The sequence below is a fragment of the Heliangelus exortis genome, chromosome 5 (genome assembly GCF_036169615.1).
Source record: "Heliangelus exortis chromosome 5, bHelExo1.hap1, whole genome shotgun sequence".
Lineage (NCBI taxonomy): Eukaryota > Metazoa > Chordata > Aves > Apodiformes > Trochilidae > Heliangelus > Heliangelus exortis.
Genome location: NC_092426.1, coordinates 34251851 through 34272468, shown reverse-complemented (window position 1 = coordinate 34272468; position 20618 = coordinate 34251851). Strand labels below are relative to the sequence as shown.

At 43.9% G+C, this 20618-nt stretch overlaps 1 protein-coding gene across 6 annotated transcripts in view; it reads right to left on the bottom strand.

Annotated features, from left to right (window-relative positions):
- SMOC1 (SPARC related modular calcium binding 1) overlaps window positions 1-20618 on the bottom strand; it is a 128119-nt gene that overhangs the window by 6932 nt on the left and 100569 nt on the right. For all 6 annotated transcript variants that reach the window (XM_071744499.1, XM_071744498.1, XM_071744500.1 and 3 more), the window contains 3 exons: window positions 19856-19938; window positions 16306-16411; window positions 7103-7350 (listed from right to left, as the gene is read on the bottom strand). In XM_071744499.1, the coding sequence (XP_071600600.1) occupies window positions 7103-7350; window positions 16306-16411; window positions 19856-19938 (437 nt within the window). The remainder of the gene's footprint in view (window positions 1-7102; window positions 7351-16305; window positions 16412-19855; window positions 19939-20618) is intronic.

The window sequence follows — 20618 nt, the reverse complement described above, 5'->3', positions numbered from 1 at the left end:
TGAGAGACTGGCTGGAAATGGGAACTCCTGCCCCCAGCAGAAGCAGTAAGCCTGTTGTGGCCTCACACTGTCACCCAAACCTTGCCTTTGGTTTGTGCTTGCATCTGACCTGATTGTAAAGCTTCGCTTTGCACATTAAGTACTTCGCACACTTGCAGCTAAAGCAAACTTAGCTCTGTTGAAGAACAGGATGATCTCAGAGAGCAGAGGTGAGGCTGAGGAAGACCCAGGGACAGTAGGCTGGACAGCAGGACAGAAGTGGGACTGCTGGGATAGAAAAGAGAGGGGGAAGAAAGGGTGGCAGTGGCCGAGATTGAAACAGGTCACAACACACTGGCTCTAGGGATCGTTAGTAAGAGAAACTGTATAAACACAGCAAGTTATTTCAAGCCCCTTGAACACTGACCTCATACTGGCCATCTGCCCTGGTGAGATCAGAGGAACCCTTGCTGTTCACTTAATTCTGCACCCAGGTATAAAATGCAGAGCTGCCAGATTCAGATTCTTTCAGAGCTAACTGGGTCTCTCCTGGGGGGATGCCAATAAAAGCCCAGGGCTTTTGCAAGCCGGGGTATCCTCTGGCTGGTGGCTGTGACACTGCTGGGCCATGCACAGTGACCCAAAACCCAGACCTTTTGTTCCACATTCAGCTAAGAGCAAAGTGACTTGATGGGAATGAGACCGATTTATCTTCAGAAAGAGGTAGGGACCTCCTGGTGAGTTGATGCAAAGGGCAGGGATGCTCCAGGCTGGTCCAGGAACACCTCTCCAGCAGTCTGGTAGGGGGATTGTGTTCTCTGTGGGTCCAACCTGCACAGCCATGCTGGGAAACCACCCTGAAAGCCCATCACCTGCCACTGGTCAGGCACAGACACATACAGAAGACAGAATCCCACCAAAGCAACACTGTACTGAGCATAAAGTTGACAGGAAAGGGAGGAAGGAATATGGCTGAGAGTGGCAGCAGGTTACTGACATATACCTGGGAAGACCTTGGGTATTACAGGGTAACCTCATTCACAAAGTTTCAAAATGCAGAGTCTTTGCTCAGCCTCACAAGTACACTATTTTGGGTAACAACTCTAGACACACCAGAGCAGGTCAACTGCCTTTCAAAAGGAAAAGGTTCAAGAAAACCCTGGCAGCTTTTTATAGGTAGAAATGAGCAAAACTGTTACCACTGATGGGTGAAGGAGATGGACAGGCTACCACAAGCCCTATTTTGTGTCCAACACAGTTGTGATGTCCCGACTCATAATAACCCTCAGTAGCTCTCTAAGATTGAAGGCAATGAACTACAGCATCTCTACTAAGGTTATCTGACCAAGGTGAACAAAAAACAAGCACTGAAGTACTGGAGCTTGTTTACATCCTAATCTAATTGCAACCAGATGTACTCTGAATTTCCTCTTGCTAACTCTTTACCTGGTTACCATTTTCTCACACCCTTTCAGGCTTGTCAGCTATCTAACCACCATCAGTCCAGAGTCAGTGACAGAGAATTATCCTCATTACCAGAATATACCAGAGAATGAGAAACCATAAGAAGGTTCCCAAATATCACTGCATTAAATCTTGTGTTTAGATTGTCCATTCGCTGGGCCGCAAGACAGGGACTGGGGGAACAAAACTGCTCCCAGTGTAAGAGATTAGGTTCATGACCACCTGAGGAACCTGAACATAGACAACTCTAAGGGACCTGATGAGATGCATCCCAGAGTCCTGATGGAATTGGCTGATGTATTTGCCAACCCACAGTACATGATACTTGAAAAGTCATAGCAGTCATATGAAATACCTGGTGACTGGAAAAAGGGAAACATTGCACCCATTTTTAAAAAGGGTAGAAAGGAGGACCTTGGGAACTACCAACTTGTCAGCCTCACATTTGTGCCTGGAAAGATCACGGACAAAACTCCTCTTAGAAGCTATGCTAAGGCACATGCAGAGCAAGGAGATGATTCAATACAGCCAGCAAGGCTTCACTAAGGCCAAGTCTTCCCTGACCAATCTGGTGTTCTTCTGTGATGAAGTGACACCAGTGGACAAAGGAAGAGGTATGGATGCCCTCTATCTGGACTTCTGTAAGGCCTTTGAAACAGCCAACCACAACAACCTTCTCTCTAAACTGGAGAGATATGGATTTGATGGATGGCCTGGTCAGTGAATAAAAAATTGGCTGGACAGTCACATCCAGACAGTTGTGGTCAATGGCTCAACATCCATATGGAGATCAATGATGAGTGGTGTCCTTCAGGGGTCTGTATTGGGATGAATGCTGTTTAATAGCTTCACCAATGACAGTGGGATTGAGTGCATCCTCCACAAGTGTGCAGATGACACCAAGCTGTTGACACACCCAAGGGATGGGATTTCATGTCCTAGACAAGCTCAAGAAGTGGTCTCACGTGAATTTCATGAGGTTCAACAACTCAAGGTACAAGGTCCTGCACCTGAGCTACGACAGTCACTGGAATCAATACAGGCTGAGAGGTGAAAGGATTGAGAGTAACCCTGAAGGGAAGGACTTGGGGGTACTGGTAAATGAAAAGCTGGATATGAGCCAACAAGTGGACCCACAGCACAGAAAGCCAACAGGCTGCATCCCAGGCTGCATAAAGAGAAGCATGGTCAGCAGGTCAAGGGTGATTCTTTCTCTCTCGTGAGACCTGATCTGGAGCACTGTGTCCAGTTCTGGAGTCCTCAGCACAGGAAACACACAGACCTGTTGGAGTGGTTCCAAAGGAGAACCACAAAAGTGATTAGAGGGACGGAACACACCTCCTATGAAGGCAGGCAAAGAGGGATTGGGGTTGTTCAGCCTAAAGATGAAAGACTTCTATAAGGTCTACCTATAGCCTTTAAGTACTTAAAGCAGGCTTACAAGATGGGAATGGGCTTTTTAGCAGGGCCTGTTGTGATAGGACCAAGGTTTTAATGAAGAGGGGTTAGATTTACACTAGATAGAAGGAAGACATTTTTTGCAATGAGGGGGGTGAAACACTGGGACAGGTTGCCCAGAGAGGTGGTAGAAGGCCTGTCCTTGGAAACATTCAAGGTCCTGTTGGACAGGGCTCTGAGCAACCTGGCCCAGTTGAAGGCATCTCTGCTCACTGCAGAGGGGTTGGACTAAATGGCCTTTAAAGGTCCCTTCCAACCCAAACCATTCTATGACTGTTTTTCCTTCTTTCTGTAGTATTTGCTCAGCTCCAGCAGGAAGCGACATGCTGTTCAACTACACACACACCCTCCCCACCTCTCCTTTTTAATTAAGACATTTTGATCCTATTTCTGGACTGCACTCTTGGTAGCTGGCTGTTGGCACAGATGGTGCCTAGGTTCCACCCCTAGAAGCCCAGTCAAGTGTGCTCAACACCTACCACCTGAAAAGCTTTCGGATGGCAAAGCCATCACAGGATCTAAACTGGTAGAAGGAAACTTCCCGTCAGCTGATGGAGGGACATTTCAGTGCTTAATCCCTTAGCTCCTCTTTGGGCATGCACAAAATGCTGACTTTGTCTTCCTGAATTTGGAAGAATGTAGTGGTAAAACTCAACTCCAGCATTCTGCAGCCAGCACAACTAGTATAAGCCTTGCTCAGATCTGCAGTCTTCCTCTCCAAGATCATTGGGCCTCCAATTAATCTTGGGTCAAGTAACTTTCCAGCAAAGCTTTATAGTGTGTGTCTATCTTCTCTCAAGAACCCTGCCTTTTGACTAATGCACAGAGCTAAATTTGTCCTTTGATCACAGATGGTTCTCCCCTTAACTCAGGCTGTGCAGACTGCACTGATGAATGCTAACTTTTAACAGGCTGTAAATCAGCCTGCTTTCCTTCCACAATTCCTCAAACAGACAATCCTAGATCAAATGATGGCAAAGACTCTGGCATTCTCCAAGCACTCACTGTTCTGCCCCAATTTAAGAAACTATTTGCATCCTTCTGCAAACCTTCAAAGGCCAGCTCATTGTGGCTGCTCCATTTGAGACCCAGGAATGGAATTTTGCCATCTTGAGTTGTTTCTGAAACAGGCCTAGTTTAATCAGAGGGGCAGGAGCTGTGCAAAGTGGCCACCAGACCAAGCAGATTTCCTAGCACTGTTTTGGTTTCATCTAAATGGCAATTTATAACTGAAAGTATGTCATCAAAAAAGCTCCCAACTAGATCTTGGCATGGACCCACAGTGACCTCAACCCCAAATGTTTGGAGGCCGTTGTACAGAGAAAGCAAGAGATGGCAAATACAGGGACTAGCTGACTGACTGCATGGACCCCTGATCAGGATAAGGGCAAGTTGGAGAAGTGGTAAGCTACCCATTATTTCTTAATTTAGAAGTTCTTGTGGACAGGAAACAGAGCAAACCTGCCATCTACCACCTCACAAATTCATGACTTCTTGAAAAAGAGCCATCCCAACCTTGGTTACTGCACCTCTAAAGGTGCAGAATTAGAAAGAATTTCTTTACCGGGAGGGTGATCAGACATTGGAATGGGCTGCCCCGGGAAGTGGTGGATTCTCTGTTCCTGGAGATATTTAAAAAGAGACTGGATGTGGCACTCAGTGCCATGGGCTGGTAACTGCAGCAGTAGTGGATCAAGGGTTGGACTTGATGATCTCTGAGGTCTGTAGAGAAGAGCCGTGTCCCCCTGAGAAAAGGGTTCGCCGCAACATCTGGTGGAGAATGCGGGCAGCAACAGCAGCCGTGAATGCTGAGGTATTATAAAAAAGCTCTACACGACCACGTTGGTGCGGGAAGCTCTACAAAGCCAGGCTTAAATGCGGAAGGCGATATAAAGAGCTTCGAAATACGCAACCACGTCAGATGGAGCCACTACGTTGGTGCGGGACGCTCTATAAAGAGCTCCAAATACGCAACCACAAGTGAAGCTCCACAAGGCCAGGCTTAAATGCTGTAGGCGGCGTGAAGAGCTTGGAGTAAAAGCCCAGCACGGCAAGACAACAGCCCGGAATGGCGAGCCAGGCAGGAGAGAAGAATGAGGCTTGAAAGGCGCAGCGAGTTGGCGCGTGGAACTCAAGCCCAAGGAATGCTGAAGCTGAAGCGGAGCTCTGAGTGCACATCAAGTCAGTGCGGTCCTGAAACGGAGTCTCCCAGGGACACGCGATAGTGCGGTCCTGAAACGGAGTCCCCAGGGACACGCGATAGTGCGGTCCTGAAACGGAGTCTCCCAGGGACACGCGATAGTGCGGTCCTGAAACGGAGTCCCCAGGGACACGCGACAGTGCGGTCCTGAAACGGAGCCCTAGGGACACACGATAAGACTGGTGCGCTGAATGCTCGGAGAAGCCTCTGCATGGCCAGGCATCCCGAGGTGGCGAGTACCAGCAAAACTGAGCTGGTGTTTTAAGACCTCATCTCCTGCTAACAGTAAATTATTGCTATTTTTCAACAAACAACAAAAAAGGGGGAAATGTAGAGAAGAGCCGTGTCCCCCCGAGAAAAGGGTTCGTCGCAACAGAGGTCCCCTCCAACCCAGCCAATTCTGTGGTTCTATGATAAAGTAGACTCTTCCAGCTCTTTCTTACATGTTAGTACCTGCTCCCTGCACTCTTCCCTCTTTTAGTCCTCACCATCCTTTAGCTCCCTTCAGTCCTCCTTCCACATAGTTTGTCCATTTATCTTTGATCCTCAAGGTCTGTCACACCTTTAGGAGGTCCGTGGAACTGCATGATAAAAGAAGCCCCTTTTTTGCACCCTGTCCTCATACAGCAGAGGAATCCATGAGATCGTGGCTGTTTTCAGCAAACAGCTGGGCAATCACTCACAAAAATGTATCACTGCTTTCTTTCTCCTTCACACAGGCTCAAAGATTCACATTTTCTTCTCTCTCTCATATTTTTTTTCCTTTCCATAAACTAAATTTTGAACACTTGGTTAGCCAAGGCAGCAGATTCCAGAGAGTCTTATTCCAGGCCAAATAGCAATAAAACTCATTTGGCATATTTGTCTTATTGGGAAGGTAATAAAATTAAGTAACAAGGTTGCTATTTTTGCATGTCATTCTTCAGTAAGGTACCAATTACTCAGAAAAACAAAACAAAACAACTTTTTCCCTAAGCTAGGCAAGATGAATGCATCTCAGCTGACAATTAACATTACAGGCGTATAACTAAGATGTCTGCAAAGCACCTAGAAAAGGCAAATTCCCAACACCCAAATGCACCAACCCTTCCCACTTGAGCTAAACCTGAGGAAAGAAATAAGAAAAGTTTAAGCCTGGAGAATGAATGCTACCCACCATTCCCAACTAGCATGACTGTTACCACAAGAGCTGTCTATACAGCCATAAAACACCTGTACAGGAAATTAGTCCCCTGAAATCTCCCTGTTTGCTGCCTTCTGCCAAGCAAGTCTGCCCACACTCAATTACTGGATTTGGGTTGAACAGTCTCAATTCATAACATTTCCATGAATATCAGTTTGGTCCAGATCCTAACACAAGACAAAGTGAAGATGAAAGAGGAAGAAAAGGAAGGAGGGTGGGTTGGTTGCTTAGGTACTTAAGAGAAAGGGAAAATATTAATATACACCATTTCTCCCCCAACCTGAAAGTGCAATTTAACTCTGAAAAAGGGCAACAGTACAGCCCTCTGCTTTCTTTCTGAGCTGTTTTCTCTGCATCATCCACTTTCCCACATTCTGTATTTAGTAACAAAGAAAAATATTATTTCTGTTAGTCAACAGGGTCTCCAGAGAAGGACTGGGTCTGCACTGGTTCATACATCATCTAACCTACACAGCTTAGACAAGAAAATATTGTTAGCAGTGTATTACTCAGAGAGGACTTGATGTGAACTAGTTTCCAATGACTTCTACAGTACAAGTAAGGTTCTGTGCAAAGCTCATCTTTTTGCTCTTTTTCTGTATAGTACTTAACACAAAGGCCTGTGATAAGGGATATAAGACAGAGCCATAACACAAATAATGAACTACATTTGCACGACAGAGTATTAATCCCATTCATTTTCTTAACACAATCTGTGGCACTTTTGAATCACCCGGGAGAAAACAGATTCCCGAGTTTGCTGTAACTCCATGTCAGTCTCTTACTCTCATGCAATGGGGAAGAGGAAAGGCACCCACCTCCTTCCTTGCTGACTCCCAAGCACCCTTTCAGCTCCTGAAGTGAGATGGACTTGTCCTTGTTGAGGTCACAGTAGTCAGTGAAACGTCGGGCACATTTCTTGGGCTTGGCTTTCTTCTTTACGTAACGCTTGAAAGGCTTCAGCTCCCTCTTGTTGATGTCATTGCTGCTGTTGTTGTCCAGCTGGCTGAAGTACCAGTGTACCACTCGCTCCTCCAGTGTGTGGCTAGGATCTGGCTCAGAGAACCTGGAACAAAGCACAGGCCCCCAACAAGTGGGTGCTCTCACCAATGCTGTCAGGCACATGCTGAGGAGACAAAGGTGCTTGCTGGGTCAGACACACATTACGCCATACTTAAAACAGGCAAAGTATTTATGTCTTACCATCTCCACCTTTTAGCTGGGCTTTTTGAGATTAACTTTTTCAAAAAATGTTTTTGAGCACTAACAAGTGGTGCCAAGAGATTCCTGGAGACTGATACCCTCAGTAGCTCTGGTTCTCCTTGCACCAGTTATTGAAGATCTGCCTAATCCCAGAAAGGATTCCCTCTAGAGAGCAAGAAAGGAACTCCATGGTTCTTTTGACTGTTGGGCTCCCATTTACCAGCAGGAGAGTAGTTTCTGTGACAGCAATATCTAGACTTCAGAAAGGGAAAAAATAATTTAATGCAAGACACATTCATTATTTGAAAATGTCCTTGGCAAGATGAAACATTCTTCCTGTATCTATTTGTGTGATCTGAACTCCTGTGCTGTATTTTCAGTGTATTTAAAGCTTTTCACATGGTTGATTTACACACAAGAATTCCACAGCAAAACAGCACCACAAATCCATTAAAAACAATACTATGGAACTGACAACTTCAGTTTGCTTCATTTCTTACTCACTATGACACTGCAAGTTTGATGTTACTTGGCTCATGTTTTATTTCTGAGGACAACAATCTCAGAGAGGATGAGAACAGGAGGAAAAGAAAAAGCTGATACAAATAGAGAATGCTGCTACCCAACATCAAGCCATCACTGAACAGGCACTGTTACACCATACCATTTAAGCAGTCTGGTACTCTGCAGCATCAGTGGGAAAGGGATAATAACTTCCTTGATGATACCAAGAACCAGGGAAGACACTTTCTAAAGAATTCTTTGAATTTTGCACTAAGCTAGTCCATCTTTTCTCTATGGTATTAACAAGCCAGAAATAAAAGCCAAAATTATGTTGAAATGAGGCTGAGACTCAAATATTTTTCCTCCCAAGACTAAAGCATTTTAGTGCATAGAAATAAGTGGATAGTCAGACATGCTAAACTGGCACTGATTGCTCTGACTTGCTTCAGCAGACTTCTCCAGCTGCTGTCTAAATCCCTTCCCCAGCAAAAAGGACACTTGCATGCTGCAGGCAGTCAGATTCTGGTGTAAGGCTGGAGCATTCTCTGATGGGGAAATATGAACTCAGGTACCTTGTAAAATGCACTTTAAGACTGTCACTGACCTTGTTTCAGAAGCCGGTAGGGTACCTATTTAAATGGTCACTGAAATTTTCTTTGCTGGGAACTAGACAGGAGAAAATTCATTTGACCTTCTTGTATGACCAGTTTTGCCTCTGAAACCCGGCTACAGAGCCTGAAAAATAAAAATCCCACCCTACTGCTGTAGTAATTTAAATCACTAGTGGAGTCTGCAACATGCAGAAAGCAAGCACTGGAGCTTAGGTGGAGAATGAGATCCCCATTAACCTTCTCTCATAGATTTTACAAATGAGGACACAATTTAGAAAACTGGGTCCTATCCAGAGACATCTGGATCTTCTCAACTAGTAAATACACAGAGTGGGGAGAGTAAAAAAATTTTGCCTAATTTTTACTTGAAACTCTCTCCATCATTGAATTATTCATTAAGAAGCAGCCTGACTTTCAGCCACAGCATCTGTTTAATGCATGGTGGCATAAACTCTGTGGGGGAGGAGGAAGAGGTTGGGAATAAGTCTGGCATAATTTTGGGAGCTAACATACAAGGCAAGCCCCTGGAGTCACCTATGGAGAAGAAGAAATTGCAAAAAACTCCCCAAGAAAGTAGGAGAGTGCCTGTATTTTTCAGACCCTTGAAACTGTATGCAAAGACCAGGATATCAGAAGAGAATAAAACCACATTCCATGGCTTGTTTTTATGACATCTATGAACACAGCCATTCTGCAATCTCTCTCATATAATCTCTCTCTCCATTTTGGTAATGAGCTGGCCATCATTTGAAGACCACCATGTTTCCAATAGTGACAGCGAAGTTCTGTATTGCAAGGGACAATATTCTGGTTTTGCTGAGACAGAAGAATACAACCTGAGCCTTTGCATGTGAGATTCCCCTCATCTATGCCTTGGCCTGCACTTTTTTTTCCTGAAGGCCCACAGCTGGAAGCAAAAATGGAGAAAATAGCAGAGCATCTTATAACCAGCAGCAGAAAGACAACAGACAGAAACACAAAGCCTCTCTCTACCTGCTGGAGAGAGACTCAGGACTAAAAAGTGCCTCTTTTTTCAGAGGTACTCCAAGAATGGGGTCTTAATGAATTCCTAAGAGAGGCAATAGAGCTCTCTTCAGCATCTCCATGAATAAAATCAGGGAAAGCCACAGGCTAATACAAATACATTGAGTCATGGGGTGATGATACATCATTCTTTGCCATTACAAATATGGTGAGAGCTCATGCTGAAAACTGCAGCATGCTGATGGAGCTAAAGGGAAATAGCTTAACTGCTGTGATTGTAGAAGGAGGAAAGATAAGGCCACTTCTGAGTTTCTGCCACTTCCAGTTGGTTGGTTTAGCAGGACTGCAGTTCCTGACTTCGTTGCCTACCTTTTCTGATGATCATCCAGAATCCCAGCTCAGGAAGGATCCACATCATCTCAGTGCAGTCAGATCTCCCTCACTCATGAAATTAAATGATACACTAAAGAAGGCTGATGTTACAACATTGTATCTGACTATCTTGACAGCTGCCCATGCAAGACACATGCACTATCCAGGAAACATGAATTGCTGCAACTTGACAGCACTGCTAAGCCATCTAGCTTTGATGATGTGCTATGACAACCACCACACCTGCTGGGTCAGCTGAAATTAATCTGGGGGCTCCGTCCTGCAAGCACAGACTTTGCAAGAATATTTCAAGGGAATTTCCCTCTATTACCTCTCCATTGCTCTTGCAAGAGAAATAAACCAGCCCTCAGAGGCAAACTTCATTTGCTGGGCTGCCTCTGTACTCATTCAGATCACAGAAGAATCTGAAAAAGCAAGAGAGACCAAAGCTACCCTGTACATTTTCAACTCCCAGCAAAACAGCGTGTCCTGCTCTAACAGCAGTCACACAAAAATCCCCTGAATTTCAGTCTCTCCCTCCAGTCTTGTAGCAGCCTTGTAAATAGTAAAGGCAGACATTAAGAAAAATGCAGCCAGCCTTCTCAGTCCTCTCTTGTTGACTACATTACAGCTGTACTTACTTTTCTTCCTAATTCTTCCTCTTTAGCCATCTATTGCAAAACACCCAGCCCTAAAAGAACAAGTGCTGGGGAAGTAAAGAGCTCTGTGTGTGCTGATAATTCAAATGAAAACTGCTATTACTGGATTGTTCATGTATATAAGCCAGTTAGTTAGCTCCATTATGCAGCATAAACCCACCCCTAACCAAAGAATGAAGAGAAGCAAGGTCTGCCACTAACAGTCTAGGACAAGGAACCTGCTCTCTCAGCTTTTTAACTAATTTGTTTGCACCAATCATAGACTCTAAGGCAGCTTTGGATCCTCATCCTGTATACTGTGACATCAGTACTTTCATAGAAGAATAATACTTATTTCTTAGATGTCTTCTGCATGGAGAGATGTGGGTTAAGGTACTGTTACTTTTAACAACACTATTTTCCAGCTGAGAGACACTTCCACAGAACACCATCTTATTTAATGTAACTGGGGCACAGGCAGAAAGCAGAGACTATGAAGAAACACAGACATCTACTTTTGCAACTGCACTGAATTCTGGAGCAAAGAGAGAAGAATATGCCAAAATATCAAACGTATGGCTTGAATATGTGCTTTGAAGAAAGTGTGTAAGGCTTTCCAGCCCTTGAGACCCCTTATATGAAAGGATTTAACTCAGTGGGAAGATGCAGGGAAGAATGGGAGGTATATAGGGTAAAGTATACAAGAGCAGCAAATGTCAGACAATACTTATATAGAAATGTGCACTCACTTCTTTCCTCCAGGTATGCCTGTAGACATCTTATGTAGAGGAGTTACAGTTTCAGGTTTCTATGACTTGACAATATTTTGGAATGATGTCTACCTTGCTTGGTGCTGCCACTGAACAAAAGATGGACAAGAGCAAGCTAAAGAAATTACAGGACTGACCCTGCCAGCCAGTGCCAGGATGTCCACCAAGGTGCCTGGGAGAGAGGTGGAAAGCAGCAACAGCTTAAAAAGTTGAGGTCACAGTCAGAATTCTTCTTGTTGTTTCCACTTCTCACTCTCCTTTTGTCGTTCTTTGTGGTTGTCTGTTCTCAAGTTAAAAGCTTCAGTTGCAGAACATGGCTTGAATCAAAGAGGATTACTCTAATGGAATTGCAAAAGGACTGTGTATTTGTTTTATTATTCTCCCTTTCCTGGAGCCAAAGAATCAAGAAGCCACCAAAAACTAATTGGTGCTCAGACTAAACAAAAGAGTACCATACAGTCCAAACTCATTACAGGGAATGCCTAATTCCTTTACAGTTAAAACTGAAATTATCTTCCTATCTATTATCTTCCAGCTAAATTGTGTATGAAACACTATTCTGAACACAACTTTTCTGAAGATTGTGGATAAACCATTTAGAAGGTTTAAAAATCACCTCCCTTCACTCCTCATTGACTGTTCAAAGATCCTCCTCTTACATGAACCCCACCATATCTTTAATTAGGATAGAATTTCCATAGCAGCACAAAGAGAAGCTGGTATCCAACTTCAATTGAAATGCAAAAGGAGTTGGGCATTAACTTCCCTGCACTGTTTGAAAGTGCCAATCTTGATTAAAACATGGCTTGGCTTCAGAACACCCTAGAGATGTGCTGAGCTGTGCTTGCTTGCTTCAAACTGCTCAACCAGAGTATGAAAGAAAACCTCAGGGGCAATTTTCTGAAGTACTTTTTAGGGCTATTAGTTGGAGAATAATTGGCAACTTAAAATGGACACAGCTGCTGTGTTACATGATAAGGGTGGCTGTTGTAAGCTGCCCTTTTAACCCAAAATTCCATAGGGCATTAATATTTTTGCCAATAATGTAGCAAGTCATAGTGCACATATTTTGCCAACTAAAATTCATTTCTGAATTGGCAGGGCCCCAGGAATGTTTCTCAGATCAAGCAAACCCAGACCAGTATCTCCTTTAGTCTATTTTAGTTTAGCCCTGTGTAATATAGTGTCCCCAAATTAGAAAATAGAGTAAAATGTACTAAAGTGAAGTCTAAATTCTAAAAAGTGCTGCTCCTATTATATAGGATTTATTATGTGAAGAATTCTAACTGCTCATCTTTTCAAAAAGGATACCAAACACTGGCTAATAAACCAATTCCCTACAAGTGCTCTCTTAATTACTTTGAAAACATACAGTAACAAGATGTGCTTTGGAGTTATTACATAAACTTAAAATTAAAATTGAATTTTACCAGAGATTTTCTGTTTCAAAAGTCTAAATGAAGTCTACATGGCTATTTTGCTCTAATATAAACCAGGGCCACAAGGAAGGGAAGTTCTCATCTCATTTACATGACTGTAAAGCAAGAGTAACTCAATTAACGTCAATAGCTTTGAACTTGCTTAAACAAGACAAGACCTATAAGGGATTACAAGGTTGTTTTAAGCATGCCCAATAAAAAAAAAAAAAAAAAAAACCACCAAAATCTTATCAGGTTTTACTTACACAGCCTGCAGCAATCCACAACATTGTACAGCCTCACTTTGCTGCTAGTAGATTGTTTTTGTGTGAGCCAAATATAAAGTGTGCAGTTTAGCACAGCTCTGAATAGCACTTTAAATGCAGATCCCTATTCCCCAATGCTCCTCCTCTCCCCCAGATGCTAATACAGACATTAATTGCAAAGCTTTGCAGTATATATAGGTTTAAGATGAAGACACTCAGCAAATACAGGAAGTTTTCCCTCCACATATCCAGATTCAGACTGAAGATCATCTAATCTGATTTCCTGTATATCAGACTCACTGAATGTGAATCAAATTACACTTAAGATCATAACACGGTTTGACTAAAGCATCTTTCTGAAAGGCATCAGGCCTAAGATGAAAGCTGTAGAGAGAGGGAATCTGTCACCTCCCTCATGACTTCATTCTGCCATAGAATTTCCCTTGCTTTAAAGAAAATTTGATCACAAGTTTGTTTATATTCAGCTAATTCTTCCCTGCTAGACTCAGGAGCCTGCAGAGCTTTTGTCCTTGTGGACATACAAAAACACTTTGCAACATTTTTTTTCTATATTTCAATGCCCTAAGGAAGGCTGAGCTTCCTTAAGATTCTCACTGTTAGGCTTCTTTAGCACTAAGCATACTGGAAAGCCTCTTCTCTGTATTTGGTCCCATATTTTAATGCTGATACTAAAGATGCAAATTGTATTCCAGTAACACCTCTCTGCTGCCACAGACAAACAGGAACACTTCCTCCCTTTCCTGAAACTTGTACTTGCTGATTCTCTGATTAAAATACATAGGACATGCATTTATGTGTATATAAATATACACACAGTACATATATATATAAATGTGTATATATATATATATATACATATACACAGACACACACACATAACTGACGTGGGGATTGGGCTTGCTGTTGCTTTCTGGTGATACCTTAAAAGTTTGCCTTAGATCACTGGACACTTCAAACTTTAAAAAAAGGCCCAGGAGGATGAAATGCTGAGCAATTTAAAGGAACAGAAAGAGGGAGGCTACAGAGGGAACCAGTGTGTTTAAACACAGAACCTGTCCTGCCATCATTACAGCAAATACGGAGAGAAGCCTGCAGAAAGTGAACCTTGCCTCACCAATAAAGAAAATTACATTACAAAGAGCTCACATGACTGACGTTAAGAAAAATCAGCTAGCCAGATCTCTAGCTTTTCAGAGATATACAGAACAAATCATGAGAGTCATGAGTCCAGTATCTTCTTAGTTTCTAAGGCTTTCCAGCCTTAATTAGCCCTATTATTAACCCCGTAGGTAAAATATCCCTTCATCTTAGAAAAGAGCTTTCATTTCTAGTACCATAAGTCAAGTTATGTCACCCAGACAATTCCCAGTATTCCCAAAAAGTGAACTCAGGATATTCTTCCCTTTGGAAAACTTGGAAAGCAGGACTCGCTGCACAGAGACAGCTTCCCAGTGCTGCAAATTTGTATGAAATGAAAGCTGTACTGGTTAAATTTTTATGTAACTTAGAAGAATTCCTTGAAACATTTTTTGTCCTGTTTTCTTTTTTCCCATCATGACATGGTGGGGTGGAAATCTTAAAACATGTTCTTTAGGGAATCGTCTTAGCCTAGGTGATGCACACAAAAGTTCATGCCAGAGCAGTTTTGTGAATTTAATCATGGCTATGGGCAGGCAGAGTATTTGGGTGGCAGCAGTCTTTCAACCTCACCAGGGAAAAGCCTGCTAAAAGATTTCTTTCTCTCCTTGCAACTGGGCTGCCAACACTGGAACTGAAAATAAATCAACACGATGACTATGTGAAGAGCTGGGCAGTGAAAAATTCTACCAGAGAGGTCTCTATTGAAAGCACAGAAATGCACAAACATTGGGGAACATTAAGAAGAAATCCTGCTGGTTTATGAAATTGCAGTGGGGACATACATCTTTGGTCACTACAATATTGGTTTGTATTAAGCTCTATTTTTAAAGTGATGATTACTTTGGCTGGGTTTTAGTGCCAGTGTCAAAAATGCCAAGTAAATATCAAATACTCTCCAAGACTTCCTGCCACCCCTACCCACTGCATTTGAACCATGCAACTTAGACAGAATTGACACTGGAATGCTTATGGCTCGGAAAGAATGACATATTTTCCATCCTTAGGGCATTTTTCATCCTGTTTTATATGAACACAGCCATGCTAGGCATATACTAATTCAGTGAATTACAGAATATTCAGCATGCAGACACTCAGGCCTGATTCATAAGGTCCAAACTCAAAGTTAAAACCAAATGGGTTCACAAGCAAGTTCGGAAAAACTGAAACCAAGAGGCATAGAGGTGCCACCCAGGAAATGTTGGTCTTGAGTAGTTAAAGATGGCACTGCTTCCTTCTACAGGTTGAAGAGAAAAGCAGAGGTTCAACATTACTCTTGGTATGTGAGAACAACATCCACAGGATGAACACCTGCACAGAGGGCATTCCCCTCGTCCCTATGAACACAAACAAGCACATCAGTCACCCTGGCATTCCTAGCACTGACTTGGGAGAATCCAGAATCACAGGTGCCTTGCCCATCTCTTCTTTGAAATACACCACAGCCTGTTCTCAAGGACCTGTCCTGCTGCATGCTGCAGCTGCTGTGGGAAGGGGATTTGCTGTTATTGAGCAGAAGGGGGAGACAAGACCTCAGCTTTTCTCCAGCTCCCCAGAAAGGAAGGCATCTGCCCAGCTCTTACAACAGTCCTGGCCTGCCGCTCCTTCCAAGAGGCATGGACAGGCAGCTGGTCAGAGGGAATGGCCATGAAAAACAGCTCCTCTCCTCCTCAGCAGGCTGGCTCTACCCCCACAGCAAAACCACAGCACTGGTACTGCCAAGAATTTGATTCACATTCTTCACTCCCTGTGGTAGCCACGAGGCCACACGGCCTCCTTCAATCCGTTTGCATTTTATTAGGTCTTTTCATGCATCAAGGAACAAAAGAACAAGCCACTTCCTCCCACTGAGCTCTCATTTCACACTTCAAATGGGCTATACTAACCTTTATGGTGGAGCAGCTGCCAGGGAGGAGGGGCAGGAGGCAGGCAGGGCTAGGATGAACATGTCTGAAGATGCCTCTTCTCCTCTCCCAGCAACCAGAGGAACCCCAGTCAGTGCATAGCAACACCTTTCCCTCCCATCCCCACCTGAGGAGTGCCCAGAGCTCTGCAGACACCTTGGTGGCATTCAGCCTGAGTGCTTTCTGGACTCACCTCCCACCCCCAGTAGGTGCTGCTGAGTTAATAGCTTGTACCATGTCCGTAGTCAGAGCATCAAGTAAGCTGGTAATAAATTCAACTTTCTTCCCTTCTGGGCAGCCTGCAGAAAGAAAAGAGAAAGTTTAATGCAAGAACACACAGGATTGGTTTCCTACATTGGTTCAGCAAGGATCAGCTCCTTTGTTGGTAACATGGCAGACATCATTAGAGTCACTATGGACAAGAAGGCAGTGGGTTTCTCTCTGTGGCAATTTGTCCTGCAGCTTTTGTCCAGACACACACAAGTTAACCAACAATATCTGACAGGAAGACTGCATGGTTTGCTTCATGGCCTCTCCCACTTTACTACCAGAATAATGACAGGGATGTGCTGAAGTGCCTGGCAGCCAGGAGTTCCCATGATGACACTTGCAGAGAAGCTTACAAAATAACTCATTACCTCCTGGGTCATCTTTCTCTGCAAACATGGCTGTTCCAAGGTGCTAACTGGCAGCTTGAAGCTTCCCAAAGCACGGACAAAAGTGAGGACTGCTGCTCGCATTCTCCTCTCTTCAGGCACAGAGACCATTGCCTGCCAGCAGCTACCACAATAATTCAGTTTTTTCCATGATCACACTGCATGGGAAATACGTCAGTCTAAGTCAACACACGGTAATCACCCCTGGTTACTGCTGGCTTGAGCAGGACAAAGCAGGCTGAAGGCAAACTTGGTAACCATTTCCATTACTTAGTGCTGAGGCCATCTAGTTCCCCACCATCATAACCACAGACCCACAGTCTCCTGTCCTTAACAGTGCCAGTCTGTTATGACACAATTGAGACTAAATTCTCCATCTCCTTTACCTTTATTAGACAATCTATGCAGTTTTTCTTGCTTCTTAAAGGAGCAAAATCATGGGCCATTTGCTACAGACTAATAGTGTAACAATTGCTCTAGCCTACCAAGAGCATACTTAACTTCAACCCACCACCTCCAAAACTGTTGTCCAAAATCCATCACTTCCTATTTGCCCAAACCACCATGCACTACTATTTATTTAGCTAATTAAGGCAGCAGACATCAGAGGACAGCCTTCCCCAGCAGCATATAGCACTGTCAATGCTATACAGCACTTTTCTCGGACAAGCAGAGAAACATGTGTACCCCAAACAGAGCACCAGAATCTTACTGTAACCCCTTGACAGCTGATCAGACAAAACACCCTGCTTTACAGTATTCCAGGCTCTGTTCTCTGCAGCAGCTTAACCAACAGTCCCTTGCCTGTCTCCATATTATGTGCATTACACACACGCACACCCCTCAGCACTCATTTGGCACATGGTCCAGAAAATGTCAGCATTGTAATGGGTAAGCTGCTATGGCAGCCAGAGTAGACCACTCACTTAAAGGGGCTTTTTGTTGTAGTAATGAGAAGGCTGAAAAACCATTTGCTAGAAGTCATCTCCCTGGGGCCTCAGCATCTCACCGTCTGCAGGAATTAGGAGCATGCCATTTGCTATGTGCAAGCAACACTTCCCTTCCTTCTTTCTTCTTGCCACAGCCACAACACAACTTGTGAAGAGGATACATGTAGGTGTGCAAGAACACAGACTTCTGCCTCTCCTACCCTGGCATCCGTAGCCAAGAAGCACACTGCCTGCAGCACTCAGAGTCTAAGGAATGGTAAATCTCTAGAAGAGGAATCAGGTATGGGGTCCCCATTACAGAACTGAATGCAAATGGAGTGATCAGTCTCAGTCTCTGGCTGGGTTGTTTTCTTAAAATCCAGTTCTGCTAAGAAATAAGAGTGAAAAAAGTAAAAAGAAACACCCTCTCACCACCTGCAGTTCTGGTTAACCAGTGAACTATTGCATACAAGAGCAGCTAATAAAAAACCCCTCAAGTCTGCTTTAAGAGACTGTGTAGCACAGCACCTCTCAAGCAGACAAACCAAGCTCAGATTCTCCATCTCCTAGTCTCCCCATAGGTAAGGATATTTTCAGTGACAGGAGTCATCACACCAGCCTGTGTGGCCAAGCACAGAGCTGAAAGGCACAGAAAAGTGGATTGAGCTGAGGAGAGAACTCCGCAGGAGTCTGATGCCAGGACCAGATCACTGATGTACAGAGCATCATGTACCCTCTTCTGCATCAAGCAGTTCTTATGCCCTTGTCCATCTGCAGTGCAGAAGGGGAGGGAGAAGGAACAAAAGCATTTTGTCTTCATGAGAGACCAGAAAGGGAGTCTCAAAAAAAAAAAAAAGCCCAAACGTGAAGGATTTTCACAAAGGAGCTGGCAGGAAGGAGAGCAGGGAGAGGCAGTAAAGCAAGAGTACAAGGGGATGGAAAGGAAAGGTATTCTGTTTTAGTATGATTTCCTAAGGAAATGAGCCTTGATGCAATCATTTAACTGGTTTCCCTCTCCCTACCTGCCAAAGTTCTACTTGAACCAATTAGCCAGTTTCATTTGAATATGAGAGAGGCAGATAGGAAATTTCTACATGATTTGTGAAAAGGAGGAACTGCATAGGAGGGAGGCCTGCTAAGGGCAGAGTTGATAAGCAGAAAGCTATGGGACTTGAGGTCAGAAGCTTTAAGGATTGGAACTGGGAGACACAGACGACAAATCTGAACAAATATCATTTCCTCTGCTAACCTGCCCATGGATAACTCACTTTATACTATCCCTAGAAAAGGCCAGAAGAAAATGAAGAGGATCCAGAGTTACCAGCTCTTTATGTGGAGTTCTTGGTCTCCACCACTCCCCCATGGTGAAGAGGGCCCCACTGTAGCTTACGTTTTCCATCAGCCAGCCCACACCCTGGAAAGTAGTGGCTGACCTGTCAGTGAGGGTCCCTCACCTTGCTCCTCAGGAAAGTGGCACAAGGAAAAAAACAGAGTGCAGGCAGGTAAGACAGCATTTTTAAGAGCTGCAGATACACCTATACCCAGCACATACAGCAGAAATAAGGTAGGCAAACAGTAAATTATGATTTGCCACTCTGTTAAGAGGGAAAAGCAGACTACAAAACAAGCAGCAATGAGAGAGAAAGTTTTTTCTAGAAAAATGAGAGATAAAGTCCCACTAAGTGAGGAGCCAGCATTAGTTGAGGGATCTTAGGTCACTAAGAAGGCTGTCCTGCCTGACAACTGATCCACTGACAATTGCCAGCTGTGTCCTCTTTTGTTGCTCAGGGGGTCCAAGCTGCTGAAAAGCTCAGCTGAATAGAAAGGATCTGGTCTTGGCCAGGCTTTGAAGAAGAACTTTCAATGTGGAGCCTGTTCTTTCCCCAGGGGATCTCTAGTCATCCAGGTTTCTTTCCTGAAAATTCTGATCCCAGACATGTTTTCAAAGGGCAAAAAGGCAATACACTGGCCCCCCCGACAGCCTTTTTCAGTTCACTGCTGAAACTGGAAGTGATCCAAAAAAACACAGAATAAAACCCAAGGTAAAACATGAATGGTGAGAGAAAGCCCCCATCTTCTTAACAATATTCTTGGCCTTTCAAGAGTTCAAGGTGAAACAAGGGAAGAAGGCAGAGGCAGGATCTTGTTCTTCTCTGACCTGGAAGTTCTCTGTCCTTGAATGGATCATCAATCTCTGTGCTCTTCAATCTGGCATCGCTTTCACACACTGGGGTCTCATAGCTGAAAAAGGAGAACAGAAGTTGCTAAACTATGTGATACAGCTTTAGTGTCATCAGATAGTTGCTAAGGGATTGTCTCTCACCTGCTTATTACAGGGGAAACCAATGAAACTGCAGAAGACATTTTTTCAGCCTTTGTCTGCTTATGGACAGTCAGCAACAGCAGAAGGAGAGAGATGGAAGAGCATACCCAGAGCAGGACCAGAACCCACTTACCAACCCAAAAGCACAAACAGCACAGGACTGTCTTCTCACTCTTGTGGGCATGAGCTGAGATTTTTTCCCAAAGATGTCTGCACTCTGCAGAATCACTACATCTGGCAGAGTTTAAGTCCCAACTCCTACTGGCCTTTTTTTATAACTTGCTAGACCCACAATTTGTTCCCAAGGCCCAAGTGAGAAAAGATTCCTCAGGTCACTTTAAGAGACAAAATAACTTGAAGAAAAAAAATCTAATACTGGCTTAAAATCCATCAATGCACAACCAAGCAGCCTTAAAACTCTGTACAGGTTAGGATCCAAGTGGCTGCAGCACGGAAGTATGAAGCAAAGGACAATGCAACAAAGCCAATTCTCTCTCCAGTGCTTACACCCCTGATCTGTACTCCTGTGCAAAGAGAAAAGGGCAGTAGTCACTTTGCACCAGCTCCTATAGAAAAGGAGCAGCACAGTAACATTCAG